Below are 20,732 nucleotides of genomic sequence, written 5' to 3' on the forward strand. Positions count from 1 at the left end.
TATGTTTCAAACATTCCTTCTACCCCTGAGCTAACTTTAAAGTTAGAAAATCGTCAACGTGTCTGAGGCAGGGAATAATTGGAAAATAAGGAAGAGCAAAGGAAGAAGTAGAGGGAAGAAGAAATATTTTATTCCCCACCCCCAACATGGCCATGAACAAGACGGAAGTTGTTCAGGTCAAGTGCACCATCAGCGAGGAAGAGCACACCATCTTTTAACAAGTAGGAGCTTAATCCCATGTAAAGAAGTTGAGGAACTGCAATCCGAATACTGCTGACCCGAACATGAAGCTGAGGGAAGGCATTTTTGAGCACAAGAAATAGTTGAAGAGATGACCCTATAAGGAGGTAGTCATTTCATGTGGAATAACATGGCTGCTATAAATTTCCACCTCCAACTGCTAAGCACTTTATTCTTGATTCTTGGGAAAACCAAAGATCTAAATGGGAAACAACTTGTCTCATAGTAGGTCTACACCAGGAAGCGCTGATTAATGCCTCCCAAATTAACAGGCTATAAGAGAAGATGGAAGGGTAGATGAAAGATTGCCCAAATCCTGGAGAAATATTAAGATCAGTATGGAACTGCATTGCCAACTGCCAATATCCCTTTTTCACATGTTAATAGGTACACTTTCTAGAACATTCCTAGGAGGTCCACATTCTTCTATCAATTCAACAGCATTCTATCAATGCTGTTTGGGTCATGGGTCTGATTTGTGAGTCCCTGGCATGCCTCGGTCATTATACACAAGGGGAAGGCAATGCCTTCTTAAGTCTCATCATTAACCTGGTGAGTGGCCCCTAATCCTCCACATAGCTGTCCAGGTGCTGAACTCAGTTGGTTTACAAACTGATATTACATAGAGATGGAGATGGATCCCAAGATCCAGGGTTCAGAGAAGTAATAATAAGTAATAATAAGTAATATCAGCTAAAATATATTCAGAGCCTACTCTGGGACAGGTACCTCTCAATCATTCTAGAAAACTAGTACCATTAATATTCCCATTTTGCTAGTGAGCAAACTGAGGCATGGGAACATTTCTCGCCCCAAATCTCATAGTTATTAAGTCACAAAATCTGAAATGGAATACATGGGAGAGTTTATATTCTTAGCCCCTGTGCCTACCTTCCATCTTCAGTTGGAGCCATATTCTCTGATCTAACCACAGGAGGGAGTCCAGAATTTGAAGGCACTGGTCTGACCCAGTAATAAACCGGATACTGAACTCTGGACCCACCTGGCCCCTTGTGTCCTTTCTCAGTTGGACAGAACTTGAAAGGATGGTCGAGTGGGATTGGCAGGATGTATCTTCACACAGATTTTAAAGCTACTTTATTATTGCAAAAGGCCAAATAATAATAACCCATTTAAACATAAAAGGTTGCTATTACCAATGTGGCAATTCTACTTTTCCCATGCTCTAGATTATCACTGTTATCTAACACAAATAACAATGGGAAAGAATTCCTTTGTAACCAGTCAAGTTTAAATGGTAAGTGCTATCTTTCCAAAAGGTAAATAATGGAGCAGGATAACCAGATGGGTCAGGTCTTCAAAAGTTGGTAACTATTACCCTTTGTGTCTCTATCAAAATGATCCGGCAACTAGGTAAGTAGAAAAAGGCTACAGGGGTACCTGGGTGGCTCAGCCAGTAAAGCCGTGGACTTTGGTTTTGGCTCAGGTCAGTATCAGGGTCTCTAGATGGAGCCTCTGATTGGGTTCTGAACTCAGTGGAGAGTCTGCTTGAGATTCTATCCCCTCCCTGTCCTTCCCCCTCTGCTCCTCCCCTCCACCCACCCCCACTCATGCAGGCACCAGCTCTCTCTCTAAAATAAATACATAAATAAAATCTTAGAAAAAAAGGAAAAGGCTACATTTGGCACTGGACCTCCTCTCACACTATTTTCTGCAAGGATAGACCCAGATAGATTTTCTTAGCAAACCCCACAATAGCTATTTCCTAAAGTGTGATTTAACCCCATGCCAACTTTAAAGGCACAAAGGATAAACAAGTGAACCTCACAACCTGTGAGACAAGACATGAAACCTGTCATCAAATATTCTACCTGAAGGTACTGAATTGCAGTGATTGCCCCATGACCAGCTCTGAACCAACAGATAAAAGTTATAGGGAAGCCAATTTTTACCCAATAGAGAGAACTTTCAAGGAAGGCAAGTGAAACAAAAGTACAGCCATCAGGCTCATTTCCAGATAGGGAACTTCCCACTTCAAATATTTGCACAGAACTTAAATTACCAACCACAGGGCAGAGTAGCGGCTTCTTGCACTGAGAGAGGGCCAACTCAAAAGCCCAAGAATCCAACACATATAAGAAGAAATGCTAGACCTTTTGCACTAGACTGGCTGTCTCCATGGGAGCCCTGTTAGAAAGCTGTCCAAACTCAATTTTCTGTGTTTATTTTTCAGCTTTGCTCTTTGTAACACTCCAGCTCCAGAAGAGAAGAGTGGCCATGACCTACCTGGATCACGTTGCCATATTGGATTACGGTCCCCAGCAATTTCCTGTTTTCTGTCTCATTCTGCTTCTTTTCCAAGTCTGCAGCATGCTGTACATGGAGAAGGAAGACTGGTCACAAAGAGAAAAAAATGGCTTGTGTTTCTCCACAGTGATGCAAAACCCGTGTCACCAGTTCATACGAGAAATGCAGAAATAAGCAAATACGTAAGCAAAATGAGCAAGGGGTTCAGGAAGCCATCCCACTCTGCCCTTCTTGGCCTTCTTGGCTTTTTTTAAATTTTTTTTTTTTTCCTTTCAGGCATTCATGGACATCTGCTTAGGTTAAGATTACGTCAAAAGCTTATGTATTTTTGAGGAAAATAGGGTAGGGGTGGGAGAAAATTTGCATAACCCTTTTATGATTTATAAAAGTCCTCTTTTAACGTTTTGGAATAAAATAAAACTGAATTTAAATGCTGATTTTGGGTGATTTTTGGTTCTCTGTTCTGGAAAATTCATGAGCCTTAGTTTCTACTTTTGTAAAATAAGGATAAAAATAGTACCTATACTCTCATGTACCCATAGCACCTGGTCACTGCAGCTTTTAATGGAATGCTGCTTATTATTATTAGACATTATTGTAATTTATTTAATTTTAATTATTTTTTAAGATTTTATTTATTTATTCGACAGACAGAGATCACAAATAGGCCCAGAGGCAGGTAGAGATAGGGAGGGGGAAGCAGGCTCCCCGCTGACCAGAGAGCCCAATACGGGGCTCGATCCCAGGACCCTGGGATCATGACCTGAGCTGAAGGCAGAGGCTTTAACCCACTGAGCCACCCCAGTGCCCATTTATTTAATTTTTATAGTAGCTCCTTGAGGGGGGTTGTTATCGCCATTTTAAAAAGAAAAAACAGACTCAGAGATTAAAAGGTTTACTCAACACTGTAATTAGTTGGATGGTAAGTACACAAGGAATTTGTTAATAATATCTACTTCTGTGTATATTTAAAATTTGCTTAATAATGTTTATTTTGGGGTACTTGGGTGGATCAGTTGGTTAAGGTCTTACTTCAGCTCAGGTCATGATCTCAGGGTCCTAGGATCAAGTCCTGCATGGGGCTCCTTGCTCAACAGGGAGCCTACTTCTCCTTTGCCCTCTGCCTGTTTTGCCCCCTGCTCATGCTCTCTCTCTCTCAAATAAATAGATAAAATCTTAAAAAAAAACAAAAACCCACATCTGTACTGTGCTATGTGAGTGCACATGTACACACACACACACACACACACACACACACACACACACACACACACACAGGAATATTACTCAGCCATTAAAAAGAATGAAATCTTGCCATTTGTGACAACATGGATGAACCTGAGGGTATTATGCTAAGTGAAAGAAGTCAGACAAAGACAAATACCTAACGATTTCACTTACATGTGGAACCTAAAAAACAAAACAAATCAACCAGCAAGGGGCGTCTGGGTGGCTCTTTCAGCTAAGCATCCAACTCTTGATCTCAGCTCAGGTCACAATCTCAGGACCGTGAGTTCAAGCCCCACATTTAAAAAAAAGAAATGGACAAACAAAAAAGCAGAAACAGACCAGTATATAATGACAACAAACTGGTAGGTGCTAGAAGGGAGGGGGAAAACACCTTTGGAGTGGAGTGGGAGGTGTAGTCTTCCAGTTATGGAATAAATAAGCCATGGGGATGAAAGGCACTGCATAGCGAAGAGAGTCAATGATGCAATGATGGTGTTATATGGTGACTGGATGGTAGCTATACTTCCGGTGAGCATAGAATAACCTATGAACGTCCCCAGTCACTACTTTTACACCTGAAACTAATTTAACATTGTGTGCCAACTACGCTTCAATTTAAAAATCAATAAAATATAATGATGTTGGATATTTTTTTTAAAAATCACATCTATTAAGTAGCAGGGATAATCCTCAAACCCACATTTGGGTTAACTGCAAATCTATAGGTACAAAAGGGGCCAGCAGTCATTACTAGTCCAAATTTGGCATGCTCGGGAACCTGGGAAAGCTGAAGATAGGGTTCCAGAAGAGTCAGCTAGGGCCATCAACCGGAACAGGCATTTTTATTCATTTACTTGTACACCTCAGAAAGTACTGTTATCATATTATAACAAAGCTGAAGGGGAACTAGCTTTGTCCTAGGCAATATAGACACTGTTGTTCCAAGCTCTGTCCCCCAAACCTAGACTGGGTCAAACAGAAATAAATTAGCAGGAAGAAATCAGTATCTAATCTGATGGATAATAAAACCCTGGTGACCCGTTGTGCGTTTCAGAATGGTTCCCATTGTTCTCTTCCCAGAGTTTCCCTCTCCTTGAGGCCAGATGTCCCCAGATGCCAATGGGAAAATGGGTCTCTTTCCTAAGAACGGTCTGCATTCTTATAGGACCTTCTGGGCTTGGGCCTGGTTCCACCACATACCAGCTTTACCATCTTGGCCAAGTTACTTAATCTTCCCAAGCCCAACTCAGCATTCTTGTTCACAAAATGGGGACAATGCAAGGGAGATCAGAGAAAATGTTTGCCTGATATATAATAGGCATTCAATAAATTCTAACATTATTATACTACACCACTAAAGTTAAGAAATGTTCTAATGTTCTAATGATGAGAACTTCCACTGGTGAACTGGGTGTCTGGGTGGGAAAAGAGTATTTCCATTTCCTTCAAATTTAGCATCTGCTCCATCTCTACCTTCACTGTAGGTATTTTTAGGAAGGTACATCTTCTGACAAAAATAAGCTGCAGAAAGCAATCCTAAACCAAAAAGAAACCACGTTACAGGATGGAATGACCTGCCTATGTTAGTGCCGATCACTGTTAAGTTTCTCCCATCTGTCTCAGCCCTGTAAAACAATGGTCTATTCAGAGACGTCCCTCCCTCTTTCTCCTGGAATCAGGTACCAGTCTGCTTCTCTCAGTTACCCAAGGATAAAAATCCACTGGGTTCAAGACACATCCAGAAATAATACCAGGACGGACAACATGATCATCCTAGGCATCTGAACTGCCCTCAGCACCAAGCTTAGCTCTCCCTTCCCCTCTATTCACACCCTCCCTACATTTCCTCCCAACTTCTGTTCTCCCTAGTTTCATGCCTTGCTGCACCCCTCCAGAGATCTCTGGAGTACCCCACACATTCTACAGGTAGTCTCCCAAACACAACACTGGACTGAATGCACTTGAAAGGAAGGTTTAGACTTCTTAGAGAGGCATTTGTTCTTTCTGCTAAGTAGCTGTCTCTGTTAATATGGACAGAACATTCAAGAAAGAAAAAAATGTCCAAGTGGGAAAAATCATACATTCAATAAAATAAGACACAACGTTTTCCAACAAATATAGGTTTTCCTATACTCAAAACCTCCTACTGAAAGGACTCATTTTAGAAATTCACAAGGCAGTGTTTCTTGGACTTAATGATATAAAGGCACCTAGGTGGCTGTCAGTTAAGCCACTGGCTCCTGATTTTAGCTCAGGTCACAATCTCAGTGTTGTGAGACTGAGCCCAGTGTCAGGCTCTGTGCTCAGCCAGGAGTCTGCTTGAGATTCTCTCTGTCCCTCTTCCTTTGCCTCTCTTTAAAATAAATAAATCTTTAAAAATAAATAAATAAATAAATAAATAAATAAATAAATAAATAAATGATATAAAGGTTACAGTTTAAGAGAAAAAACTCTCATGGTCATTCCTCTTACTCCCAATTTCCAGTGGCCTCAGTTTAAGAAGCACTCATCTAAAATATTAAGTTCCTAGTTACAAGTAGATGAAGTACAAATCTGGCAACTCAGTGTTTGCTGTCATGTCTAAAAAGAAACATCAAATCAGTCATCAAGAAGGCATATAGTCCATATTAAAAATTAAATACCACCAGCTCTACATATTAAAGAGTATTTGTTTAAAAAGATATAAAAGGTAAAATTAGAAAACATAGAGAACAAATACCTAAGAACCTCTCTTAAAATGCTGACTGTCTCATCGGAAATACTGTTGAAAGGTTTAATGATAACCAAGCCTATATAACCATATATAAGAACATTCAATGCATCAACCTCATGGACTATTTGAAAACTTCACTTAAGGAGAAAACTCTCCAATTCATTTTACTTTTTACTAAATACATAAATGCCAAATGTGTTCACTTGAATTCACCCATTGTTCCTTAGATAACTTCCTCCACAAAGCCAAATTCCAGCCTTAGACAAAACCATCTGCATGATTTTTGTGTTTCAATAGGTGAGGCGCAGATCGATAAAAAGGGAGTCAGGTACTAACTACGCCTGGGCCCACTGATTGAGGTTGTTTTGCCCTTGAACAGAACACAACTTGGTCTGTTAAACCCCTCAGGTACATTCTAAGGAATGGCCCATGCTGTGAAACGGTGAACTGACAAACCTTTCTGAAGGATTATCTGGCCATGTCTCTCAAGGATTTTCAATGGGCGCCACTTCGATTTGGCAATTTTGTTTACAGAAATTTCTCCTCAAAAGATAATCTTGCATACAAACAGGTCCATAACAGCTAGTTTCAGTCCTGTAAAAACTGCCAGGATTGTGAATACCGCCCACCCCACAAGGACTGACTATGTAAAATCACAGTGTTGACATAAAACAGAGGAAGTGGCCATGTGGCCACTAAACAGGAAAATAAAAAGATTCTTATTCTTATATTAAGTGAAAAAAAGTGAGTTAGAGAAAGAGAAGACAGCCGTATGTTCCCATTGATACTTCAAAATGTAGAAATACAGGAATATACAGCGGTGGGGGGGGTGCCAAATATAAACCAAGACTATATTTGAGGAGTAAGATTTAGGGATTGTATTTTTTTTTCCTTTTCTTACTCATATATTTTGAAATTCTTTTTCTGTAATACTCATGTGTATTATTTCTTCAAAAACCTCATCATATCTCTGTGACAGATAGGCTGGATTTTTAAAATTCATCTTAAGTGTGTTATGTTTTCAAAATTTAAAACCTTGTAATTTAAACACCTGTTGCTCTTCTCCCTTAAACACTGGGTTGAATTTCCAAGGAAAAAAATCACACTTAATGCTATGGTCTCTATCACCATGGTTCACCCTGGATATTACCATGCTCCCTAAGTGACATGAAGGTCAATCTTATCATAGCCACCTGTTAGCTTATGTCAGAAAAACAGAGAAACCATTCTTCAGTTACTATAGAAAGGTCACCGGAACATGGGGAAAGGTTATTTAAGGTCAACAAGCTCTACAATGTGTAATACAATATGGAATTAAGGCTTCTGAAAACAAGCAATATAGGACCCAAACTTCGGGAGACAAGAGACTCATCACTCCTCTGGCTTCTCCTAGTTTGTCAAGACTATGACTTAATGTAATTGACAGTTTCTCAGAACCAAAACAGTGCAGGTCAAAATGCTGTCAGCAAACAGTAGTCAAAGCCTTTGAACACATTATTTGATTTGTGGGTGGGAGAAGCTCATTTTGCCAAAAGACTTTTGAGAAATCATAACGAGAAGAGTCACAATCCAATTAGTCCTGCAGAGGGAATGAACACACAGTAACCAGCCACTAGATGTCATTCTCCCTCAGAACGCTGTTTATATGTTGCTTATCCTAGTGAAAAGGAAGTCAAGTGGTCTAGACAACTAATTCCTTAAATGGCATTAATTTAAAATTATCTGACCTTTGATTGGGGTGCTGCACAGTAGTTGACAAAAATAAAAATGAAAACTCACTGGAGACTTGCCATCAACCCCGAAAAGTAGGCAGCTGCCCAAAATACAACATTTTAATGACTGCACTAAAACACGTACACGACTTCCAGACACTAGAGGGGGAAAAAAAGTCCAAATAAGCAGCAAAGTAGGAAATGCACGAAGTCAACATCCAAGTCACATCAGCAACCCTAAATCGGGGGAAAGTACCAGTTTCCTTTTTAAAAAATGTTTTAAAGAACCAACAGCATGAAAGAGCTATTTCATTTTCTTTCTTTTGCTTTCTTTCTTTCTTTTCAAATGTGTTCAGAGTTCTTGATCACCTTCAAGATTGCATTTTTTTTCAACTGTGCAGTTTTTTTCACAGTTCATTCCTGAGAAGGAGCCCTGAAAGGAACTTTCATTGAAAGGAAAAATGACAGTTCATTACAGGTTGCAAACGGGTGGTTAAAGAACCCCATCCAGCTCGAGACGTTATTGTACTGAATGGATGCTTTAAACTTTAATTGAATTAGGTGCCAACATCTTTTGAAAAATTGACATATTAGATAGAAAGCATGAATTTTTAGCTTCTCTTGAAAAAGTATAAGATGTGGCAGCAGCTCTGGGCCCATGTCCCCACGCACCAACAGCAGGGGCACGGAACTGCCCTGCTCTGGACCCACACACATGCACACTCCACTTAGCAACCAGGCCCACCAAGTTCCTTTTATTCCAGTTGGCTTCCTGTATGGTCAAGAGGAATCTGAATTTCCAACTTCTGCTGTAAAAAGCATAGGAAAAGGAAGGTTTTTGAGAGGTACTAATAAGATCTGATAGAACAGAATGATTTTCATATCAGAAAAAGAAAAGTCCAAACTACAAAAGATGTACTTCTTCCAAGATAACCCCACAGGCATAAGCACTCAACAGCTACTGAGAGAGATGTGCAAAATCAAACAGTCTTGCCCAAACCATTCAACTAGATTGCCACAGTCCCAACACAAATGTCAGGAGGATCCTGGGTCATCACAATGGTTGGGGAAGGCGGGGGTTGCTACTGATATTCAGTGCACAGAAGCCAGGGATGCTGGATTCCCCGAGATGCGTGGTACAATCCCGTCTAAGGACAAAGCATCATTCATCCTGTACAGTTGCATGTCTGACTGACATTTACATGGGTTAAAAGGCTGTCTGCAATTTCTGGGTCTAGCTCCTAACTCCACTTTACGCATCAACACAAAGCATAGTTCGATAGGGTTTAATTACCACTAACACATTTACCCAAAATGCAAGTGTTGTTTAATAAAGGGAGGAATGTCCTTTGCATTCTTTGTAACACTATCAAGATCTGCTGACCATTTTGGAAAATTACTTACCAAAAAAATTGCTTTTTAGTGGCAGTACTATACACCTGCCTGAGTCCTTGGCTGCCTCATTCAGAGTTTATACAAATAGGAGTGAGCATTTACTTAAGTCCCCTTGAGTAATCCTGCCCAAGCATTAACTAAAGCACACAATTATAAGATTTATTACTTTCCTCTTATTTCTTCTTTATAATTCATTTTTTAAAAATGTGGTGTCTTCAGAGGTTGTATTATGTATGAATGTTATTTCCTGTTTATAGAGTTACACAGTATTTTCTACTAAGAGGAAGTCTACTGAAGTTGAGAATGTCTGCCCTAAAATCATGAAAATAATGACACAATTCCTGAAGTATTCAAAGCAACCTATTTGTTTCTGTTCTTTCTTCTTCTCCTGACCTCTGACTCCCACAGATGCCTCAGACTGAGGCTTGGCACTTCTTTTTCCTCCAGGAAGCCCTCCCTGACTACTCATACTTATTCACAGAGATGGATTTGGGTGCTCCTTCTAGGTATTCCCGCAACCTCCCAGGTGCTTTTAGGATCACCTGTAATAGTACTTGCCATACTGTCTTGTCACCACCTCTTTATTCCTTATTAACTCTTGAGCTCCCAGAGGGTTCAGACTCTGTCACAGTTTTATCCTGATTACCTAGCACAGTGCTCCTTCAATCAACAAATATTTCTTGAGCATCTACTATGTGCCAGATACTATCACAGGCACGGGGGGACACAGTGGTGAACAAGCCAGCCATTCCTTTTCATCTTGTGGGGCTGCCATTCTAATGAATGAAAGAGGATAATTAAGGGAAGTACTAAATATAATTGCAGACTATCATCATGCTGAGAAAAACAGAGACTGTGCTGCAGTGGAGGAAAGCCAGCAGGGCATCACTGAGTTAAGGAGATGAGGAGACACCTCGCTGAGATAACGCTTCAACAGAGATACGAAGGCGGCAAAAGTCTTCACTTAGGAAGAGTCAGGAGAAGAATGTTCTAAATTGACAAACTGAAAGCACAAAGGTAGCAAAATTGTTAAGAGACTATGGTGCTCAAAAAAAATGAAATGAAATAAAGCTACTGGAGCAGAGTACGTGCAATTCAGAAGGCTCAGAGGTTAAAGCAGGATCCAGCAAGGACAACATCTGGATTTCACTGTAAGTGCAATGGCGGTGACTGCCAGTGTGTTCTCACCCTGCACAAGCTCACTGAGGTTAGGAACCAGGTCTTTTCATCAGACCTAGAGCACCTAACCCCCATCCAACACGGTGTACACGGGATCAATGAGGCCCTCCATGTGAGCCTTCCTTTACCAAATGCAGCTGGTCGTGACTTTGCCGCGTATTACTCAAGGGGAGCCAGTGTGACAAATAACCAGGTAAGCTCCATGGGGCTCACAGATACACTGTGTCTTTAACTATTATCGCTAAGTCTCAAGAGAGACCTTTGTTTTTCATTCTGGTAGCAAGTATCTGAGTGCCCACTATGTCTTGCAGGAATGAGAGACACAGCAGTGTACAGCAGTGTACAAACCTGACACAAATCCGTGCCTGCAAGTAGTCTGTTGACATGAGTGGGGGGTAGCCGGCTGATAAAATACATTAGAAAGATTATGATAAATGACACTGAGAAAAATAAAGCAAGAAGGGGGGATAGTGAATGGGTTGCAATTTTAATACTACTACATTGGGTATATGTCATGTCATTCTTCTAAACACCTCCAAGTAGTTCCACACAAATTAGCCTCACAGAAGAATTAGGTCATCTAGATACTAGACACTAGAAAATGATGTCACTGTTTTACAGACAGAGAAATACACTCGGAGAGGCTCAAAAACTTGCTCAAAGTCACAGAGCACATCAGCAGTGGAATAAGCTTATATGCTAACTAGCAGTCAAGATAAAACAGTGATAAAATTTATTAAGCACTTATTGTATGTTGCAGGCACTGTTCATGTGCCTTTCATGTGTCATTTCATATAATTTGCACACTAATCTCTTGATGTGGATATTATTCCCATTCCCATTTTATAAGCAGGTAATGAAGGCCCCAAAGAGCTGATTAACCTTCCCAAGATCAGCACTGAGTGAGTTTGCTTCCAGAGCTTGTGCTCATAACCAGTACTGTAGCTAGAGTTATCCCCGAAAGGGAATGCCTAAGAAAACAGTGCCTCTCAAGGGATCCCAGGGTGACTATAATCTCAAGGGTGACTATGACCATCTCTCCTTAGAGTCAGCTCCCTTTTTCCCCTTTATCAAAGAACATAGGAAAGCCTGTGCCCAGAGCTGGAGGGTTGCAAAGCTAATCCACTTTACTCAGACACAACCCAAGTGGCCGTTCCTAAGACCCTTGTCTCAGACAGGTCCCTCGCAATACGTACGTGCAATTTGTTGAGCAATACGGCATCTGTTGTGCTGTTGGCCCCTGGCTTGGCAGCTTTCCAGAACTGCTTCTGGGCAGAGTAGCGATTCATGGGACATAGCTTAAAGAGGCAATCTAGAAGTGAAACAAATAAGAATGTTTTTGAGGAAGTATATGCATTCAACCTATGAAAAAACATTCTCTTAAAAGAGTATAAAGTTACAAGGCCCTTTTAGGAACTTCTCCTCTGACCTTTAATCTATGCCAGCACAATGTGAGGTGCCAGGTGAGGAAACTGAGGCTTTCAGAAAGTCAGTCAATTCATTAGCTGTTGTCTCACAGCCAGTTAGTGGCAGAGCTAGGACTCAGAGTCTGGGGCTCTTAAAGCTACCCTATAGTTATCTCCTTTCCTTTGTGATGGACAGACAGGAGAACAGACACCCTGGTCATATGCAACAACACAAGCATTTTCGAATGCAAATACAACTCTCTTCAACCCAACTACATTTAAAAAAAAAAAAAAAAAAAAAAAAACTACAGAAGGGGCACCTAGGTGGTTCAGTGGGTTAAGCCTCCGACTCATGAATTCAGCTCAGGTCTTGATCTCAGAGTTGTGAGTTCATGCTCTATGTTGGGCTCCACACTGGGCATGGAACCTACTTAGAAATAAACACTAGAGAAGCTTTTTTATAGAGACCTCTTAGGGCAGTGGTCTCTTGAATACCATATGCAAAATGATTCTCAGGGGCAGAAATAAAATATCTGGGGCTTGGAGAGAAACAGCGAAACAGCACAAGCCCTTTCCCCTCAGTGTCAGTGCGTCACGATGTGCTTCCATGTGGGTGTGCCTGGACTCATACAACTTCATATACTGTCTTGGAGAGTAGGTAGAACTGGCCCTCACAACAGACTACTGGCTTCAAAGTATTTCTGCAAAGAAGTCCAACCAGCAAAGATAATGGTAATGCAAACTGAGCAAGTAAGACAAAGGCACAATCAACTCTTGTTGCATTCTTTGTGAGCCACTAGACAGGGAAAATAATGATGATCCAAAAGAAGGAAATTTGAAATCGCCTAGATAATAACCTAATAAAACCATTTAAAGCATTGTCTCTAATGATGAGCCTAACCCTACAGCACCTCTGGGCCAACCAGCAGGATAATCATAATAGGATAATCCTGATAGACAGGATACAATACTGTTTAATCTTAATATTTTCATCAATGTTCACTTTCCTGCTTGTTTTTATAATATATACAATATATTAGTATAGTAACAGATATTCAGAACTTTCAAATATATACATAGACATAGTTTAGGGGTATGCTTGTCAAATTTTTGATAGGGACATGCCACCAAAAAGGTTTAGAAATAGTTGCTCTAAAAAACTAACACAAAAAATTGACACTATTCCCTGAGAAGTTTACATTTTGACATAATTAGGTTTTCAAGAGGTTAAGTATTTATAGAGTAAAATTAGTAAGTCTGGAATGAAAACCTAGGTTTAGAAAAAGTATACCCTAAAATATTTCAGAACAAACTTCTCAAGGATATTCAATCTAATAACCACACACTTATTCTTATCTGTTCACTGAAACAGATTCTCTTAAAGGACCTCAAATGGGAAAATACCTAATTATAGTTTACACCAAATAACTCTCTCAAAGCAACAAAAATTCATTTGCTATCAGGTAGGTAGACACAATGGCTTTGCTCTACTTCCAATCACTGTTTCTTCTAGTTAAGATCAGTGAATTTTTACAAAGTACTGCACAATCACTTGACACTGTTCAGGAAACAACAACAACAAAAAGATCATTTAATTGTAAAACTAAAAAGTACTTCCCCCCTTTCCATAATCTTCTTCTTCACTAAATATTTCTACCTAATCACAAGCAGTTACAAAGTAAATATAAAAGCATAGATATCCACCCTTATCAAGAACATAATCCTTAATCCATTACTCAAAGTAATCATTAGTGCATATGAAAGATGGATCTAGATAGAAAACAAAGGACACCTCAGGTAACCTATTAAAAGATAGAGTTGTTATCCCCAACTCTTATGAAAGCCACAGGTCACTGTCATTTACTGTATTAGTGGCAATTTAATGACATCATTAAGACACTATCCCCACCAGTTTCACCTATGTGAAAGCCCCTCCCCCCCCCCCACTATTTACCCCATGAACAAGAACACACAACCATGAGACTATTGGTCAGTTTTAAAGGTCCCAGTTTTGGTGGTGGACAGAGGTGGGCTGGACAAGGGTGACATCTTGATAATCACGTGACTAAAAGGACATTCAAAACATGAATGCCATCAGTATTAATATTTGACACAGAACTCACTTTATGGGCCAAATAGGGTGAACAATTTCAAACTTCATCAATAATAAGAGTAAAATGGTCTGCATTTTTTTCCTCTAACACACTTCATATGATAATAGCTAAATGGTATGAATTGCAAACAAAAGAATTTAAGTTGGTTCTAGGAACAATCAGGCTGGAATCATAATGCCAAGGGATTAACATGCAATGGAAAGTATCATTCGACAAGTGTTCATGGGACAGCCAAGTCCAGCGCCCCACTTAAATAAATGGGCCACAACATAGGCTCAAAACTTCAGGAGACTTCACCTTCATCGAGGATGAGAATGTCAGTTTAAGTACTAACAATCCAACCAGAGCCTTGCCGGAACTTCCACACTGACTACTTTCCTTGGACAAAACAAGGCGCTGCATTGGGTGAAGCATATTTACAACCAACCGCTATGTAAATACAAGAGATGCTAACAAACTAGTAACAGAACCAAATTAGCCTTGCTGATTTTGTCCTGTCTTCCCAGTTGCTTAGCAACTGATTCAAAGAGAAAATTAAATTAAGCAATTCAAATGTGATGTTAAACTAACCTTCCAAAATTCTGCAAGTCAGCGGCTCCACATCGCCCTTTGCTATGTGGATGGCACAGCAGGGCAAAATTAGAGTTCCGTTGGATTCTAATACTGTGCTAAGTATAGGAATACACAAATACAGGAAATCCAGTAGAAGAAAATATATAATACATATTTGAGAGAAAGGAGTACGTGTGTGTGTATGCATGTGTGTGTGTGCACGTGTGTGTGTATATTATATACATATGTGTGTGTGTACACACACACACACACACACACACGTGCACATACACAGTGGTCTGATCTCACCCCAAAGAAATGCCACAAAGAATACCTTATGTGACAAGTGTTATTTTAGGCCTTTGAAGAATAAACTAAACTAAGCTTTCAAAAAATTACTCCTGAATATTCCTAAGCTTTCACAGATGCCATACTGGGCTAACACAGAAGTTGTTAGCTGAATAGAGGGTTGGGTTAGGTGCTGAAGTGCTGCGTGGGCTGGAACCCAAATTCAACAGGCCATGGGGGATCTTCTATGGTTTAAATGGCATCCCAGAGCTTGGCTGGAAGGAGAAGGGTCAAATGCTTGAAGATGCATTAACTATGAAATGAGCACTTGTGGTGCACAATTAAAAGAGGAAATCAAGGGGGCACTTGGGTGGCTCAGGTGTTTAAGTGTCAGATTCTTGATCGTGGCCATGATCTCAGGTCATGAGTTCAAGCCCCACATTGGGAAACAAAAACAAAACAGAAAGAAGGAGAAGTCAAGAGGAGCCACAGGTGTTCATGGAGTCCTCTGTGACCGGGTCCGTGGGGGTGAAAGCAAAGAAGCCCTCTGTGGGGGGGGGGGGGTACACCTTAGGGACTAAGCCAGATAATAAAGGTTGCCAGAAAAACGGCCAAAACCCCACTCCCTCCATACTATCTTCCACCCACATCCGTAGAATTTTGAACTCTAGAACAATAGGCTCCTGAGTGCAGACATTTTGTCTGTTTGGCATGCACTCGTAAACCAGGGCCTAGGAGTCCAGAAGGAGCGCAGCGATAGTTGCTAAGTTAGTGACTACACTGTGTTGTCATCTCTATAGCTCCTCAAGTGATGACAGGTATGTCCTCTCAAGACACCTCCAAGTCTACTACCCTGGGAATCTCTTCCCTGACTCAGTTACCATTTACTAACGTGCCTACTGTGGGCTGGGTGCAGTACAGGGTGCTGAAAATACAACGCTGAACCCAGCTCACACGTTTCTTAATGACAACAAAAAACTCAAGACACAAGTTGAATGGCATTAAGTCAAAAGTACTGTGGAGGAATGAATTCTATACTGCCACAGTGTGGCCACTGCAGAGACGTGGCATTTACACAGGTTCATCAGGATGGGCCCCCCCAGGACTGTGGCATTTGACAGATGGCTGAAGGGTGTGAGGGAGCCACCTTGATAAACATACGGAGGCAAAGTTTTCCAGCCAAAAGGACTAGCAAGTCCAAAGGCCCTTAAGTGAAAGAAATTTTGAAAAGGTTAAGAAAAAAGAAAAGAGAAGAGAAGAGAAGAGAAGAGAAGAGAAGAGAAGAGAAGAGAAGAGAAGAAACAATGGCCTGGAAGGTAATGGGCAACACGGTGAGTTACGAGATGTGGCCAGAGAAACAAGTAGACGCTGCTTCACCCAGGTGGTGTAGACCCTGGCGAGGCAGGGAATTCTTACTTTAAAAGCAGTGAGAAGCTACCAAAGGGCTTTAAACAAAGAACCTCGGAAGGGAGCCTTGTTTTTTGGTGTTGGTGCCTACTAAGAAAGGGAAGGCTAAGGGAGGGGTGAATTTGGGGAAAAAAGTAGAAATCAGTAATTTTAACTATGCTTCATTTGAGATGCCTATGAAACATCCAAGCTGAAATGCTGAGTAAGCCGTCCATCAACTAGCAGGTTGGAAATACAGTAGTTATTTAAGGAGTGAGGGTGCGGGGTGGGTGGGGGCGCGGCGAAGAAGGATGGGGATGCTGAAGAGGAGAAACGTCAAGGAAGTCAGCATTACAAATAGAATCTAGCTACCCACCTGTGACTAGGGAGGGCAGAAAAAAGACCACTCCTCCCCCTTTCCTTCCTCCCAAAAGAAAACAGAAAAACCCAAATCCATCCTCTATGAAACTCAGTTCGACCTTCCCAAGTCACAAGAAATGAAGATGGAAAGAAGATGAAGGAGTGGAACTTGACAGGTAGGGAGAAGTGAAGCCTGAGTGTCTGCCGAGGGGTACCAGAGAGAAGGAAGTCAATTTTCCCAGTGGAACCCTGGAAGAGCTCAGGAACCCAGGATGACACTGTGCAGGGCACATCACTGCCCAACCTGGAGCAAGGACAAAGGGCTCTAGAGGCTGAGCATGAGAAGCAGGAATGATGGGGGATTCCATCCCCCTGCCACATGGAAACATACTGAAGCTTCCAGAGGCAGAGAAGACTCAGCACATGCTATGAAAGAGTTATGTAAACAAAGAAAAATGAGATTATTGCTAACTCCACAGGAAAGCTGCACATTAAAATCCAGTATGTTGGTAGCTCAACAGTGAACAATATTTACGTAGTCATAAAAATCCAAGACTGAATATTATTTGTCTAGCCAAAAAGAAGTGGTACAACTCTAATGGGAGGACGGAAGAGGAGCCCGGAGTGTCGGAAAGGCAGCCTCATCTATAATAACAGGAAGTCAGCAGAAGATATTTATAATAGGTTCATCTACAGACATCAAGAGATACACATCATCTAGAAATACAGGGGTAAATGCCAGTAGAAAATGTTAAAATATTCTAAATTGTTGCCTCTGGAAAGTGGGAGGCAGGAGGCATCAGACATAGGACTGTTATTTTTATTCTGCATTTTATCAATATTTGAACTTCTTTGAGGCAAAATTCACGTAACAAAAATAAACCATTTTAAAGTGAATGGTGCAGTAGCATTTAGTACAAGGTTGGACAACCACTACCTCTACCTAGTTCCAAAACACTTTCATCACCCACAAAAGAAAGCCCCATATCTCTGATGTTCATTTCCAACCCCCCATATTTCACTTTTTTAAAGAATGTGTACCTATCAGTGAAAATGTTTAACTTTTTTGAACAACCTTTTTGTAGTCAAAGGCATCTCAGTTCCTACTGAGTTACCACTCTGCAAATAAGTGACAAAAGGCAACAAGCTGGATAATGTCACAGATCAGCAGGGATACAGAACCCTTCTGCAATGGTGATGGGTACACAGACTAGCATGGCTACTAGGGTTGAGTCAAGTTCTGTAGATACACACAGCCTATAACATGTAATCCAGCAATTCTGCTACTGGGCAGACACCCAAAGACATGTCTCACTGGCCCCAGGTCTCCCACTTCCACTTGAAGGAGAAGGTTCTAGGGAAGAGAGCCTGAGAAGGCACACCTGCTCTTAACTGTACTGGCTTGGGAGTAACACAAAACCTGTATCACCAGTCATCAGTGATCACCCATCATCTGACCTCACCGTGCTACAAGGAGCTAAAAACTGTACTTCAGCGGAGTGCCCAGGAAGAAGGCATTTGCTGGGTATGTAGCCAAACCCTATGGCTCTCTGTCCTTCAGAATGCCAACAATCCATTTCACTCTCTTACCACCATCCACCAGCTGGTGTCGTAGCAGTGAACAAGACAAAAATAGTCCCTTCTCTCATAGAATTTGAGCTCTTCAAACCTATTTCAATGACCAAAAAACACAAATAATCAACAATCTATCATTTTTTAAACAAAATTCTTTATTCATCCATCATATATAAATGCAACCTTATACGGGAGGAATCAAGGGGAGAGTTATTTAAGTTACAAGTATGAAAAATTTAAGTGTTGATCATTCATACATTGCCTTCTTTTGAAAAGAAGAGAAAGAGGAATAAAAATTTCAAAAGAAAAGACAACGTGATTAACCAAGAAAAGGCAGAGGATTAATCCCCCAGTAAGGGAGTTAAGATTTAAAAAGAGGTGCTGAAAGGGGACTGCAAAACAGTCCAGTATTTTAACTATTCTCCCAATTCAAGTTTACTGCACTGAAAGTTTCACAAGGGCAGGACGAACCTGCCTTATTCATCAATTCTGTCCCCACTGCATTCAGTAAAATATTGGGCCAAGGAACAAATGGATACTCAAGGCGGAAGAATACTCTAAAATGGCAGTTCACAAAAGTGAAACCTACTCTTAATTCCAACAGAAGCCTTCCATGAACAAGCAATTAATTGCAGCTCATTAAAAGAGGAAACCAGTACAACACATTGTTGGGTCTGTTGCTTGCTAATCACATTTCCCAAGTCATGACAAGAGCCCTTTGAAGTTAAGTGACATTTTCCAATTGGAACTGCCAAATAAACCTTCCATTACCTGTCTGTAAAAAAATATACACATTGTTATTAAGAGACTGAAGAAAATGAGATAATATTTTCCCATTTAGGCAACCAGGTGCTTTTTCTGAATAGAAAACTCAGGACAGACACCATTTGAGAGTACAAACTTACAAGTAGTAGATAAGCCCTAGAGATCTAATGCACAAGCCTGTGAATGTAGACAACAGTAGTATACATCATAATCATCAAATCTGCTAAGAGACAGAACTTAATTATTCTAAACAATAAAAAAGGATAATTACATAATGTGATAGAGATTCTAATTATTGCTACAATGGCAATCATATTACAACATGCAAATGTATCAAATTATCAAGTTGTATACTTTAAGTTTATACAATGTCAAATATATTTCAACTTAAAAAAATTCAATACCAAAAAAAAACAAAAAACAAAAAAACTCAAGCTGACTACAAGCAAGGCTGTTATCCTCTACTTTTATCATCTTTCCTGGTTGTAGTGCCATCATTCACAAACAGTAATAAAGTGGAAATGCAGGTAAAAATTCCTTTTTGATCTACTTTAGCTCAACCAAGTAAATTTTTATTTACTTACTTGCACGCACTATTGAAAATGGATCAGCTTTAACCCAAAGATAGAAAGTAAAAAAAACTAAGTTAAAAAAGCAAGACCTCTTCCTACTCTACAAGACAAAAGTGCACACAAGTTCCTCCAGCTGCAGCCTCCGCGCAGGCATCTGCGAACCATTGGGATGTCAGATGTCCTGCCCTCTGCCCCGGGACAGACAGAGGCAGAGACCTGGAGCCAGTTAAAGATCACTTTGACAGCAGGGTCAGATGTCCAGGGGCAATATGCAGAGTGTTATCAGTGACAAGTGATGGGTCACTGCAACAGAGGCAGCCCCCTCCCTGCCAGCAGTGTTCCCAAGCAAGAACCTTGCTGTGCCTCTATAGCTCCCTTAGTGCCTGAACCTGGTTGCCTCCCTATTGATTTTGTGAGCTACCCAATATTCTTCCAGCAGTTGGTTTCCTTGGCTTATCTTAGTTTCTGTTGTTTACAATCAAGAGTCCTAGCTAAAAAACCACTGCACTTTGCTGGCAATGGAAATAAACAAAGGCTTTTACCATCACCAAAGAGAATGCCAAAAAGTAAGAGAGCAAATCCTGGAAGTTGGGTGTTCCCGCCCTGGTCCCACCCCTCACTAGTGGAGCAGTGTTGCCCAGGTTTCTACAGTTCTCTTCCTATAGCAAACAAGTCATCCCTAAGGGACCACAGAGCCTTGAGACCGGATGAGTAGGTGGAAGTGTGTTTTTCAGGTCAGGTCAGTCACAGAAAATCCAGACGTGGACGTCTGTGTACACTGCTCTGCAATCTAGCTGACTGGGTTTAAACCTTAGCTCTATCATGTTAGCTGTATGATCTTGGAGAAAATCATCTCATCTCTGCAGGTTTTTGTCTCTTGCCTATAAAAGGGCAATAACCACAACAGCAAACTACAAACTAACTTAGAAGATTAAATGAACTACTTTGTTTAAAACAGTACAGATCCTGACATAGAA

The 20,732-nt window shown here is 40.7% G+C and overlaps 1 protein-coding gene across 7 annotated transcripts in view; it reads right to left on the reverse strand.

Annotated features, from left to right (window-relative positions):
• The window catches only part of ITPR1 (inositol 1,4,5-trisphosphate receptor type 1), a 331,871-nt gene that overhangs the window by 197,617 nt on the left and 113,522 nt on the right, over positions 1-20,732 (reverse strand). For all 7 annotated transcript variants that reach the window (XM_047746291.1, XM_047746284.1, XM_047746265.1 and 4 more), the window contains exons 5-6: positions 11,934-12,049; positions 2,488-2,574 (exon numbers count right to left, since the gene is read on the reverse strand). In XM_047746291.1, the coding sequence (XP_047602247.1) occupies positions 2,488-2,574; positions 11,934-12,049 (203 nt within the window). The remainder of the gene's footprint in view (positions 1-2,487; positions 2,575-11,933; positions 12,050-20,732) is intronic.

This window comes from Lutra lutra, chromosome 1 (assembly GCF_902655055.1).
Source record: "Lutra lutra chromosome 1, mLutLut1.2, whole genome shotgun sequence".
Taxonomy (NCBI): Eukaryota; Metazoa; Chordata; class Mammalia; order Carnivora; family Mustelidae; genus Lutra; species Lutra lutra.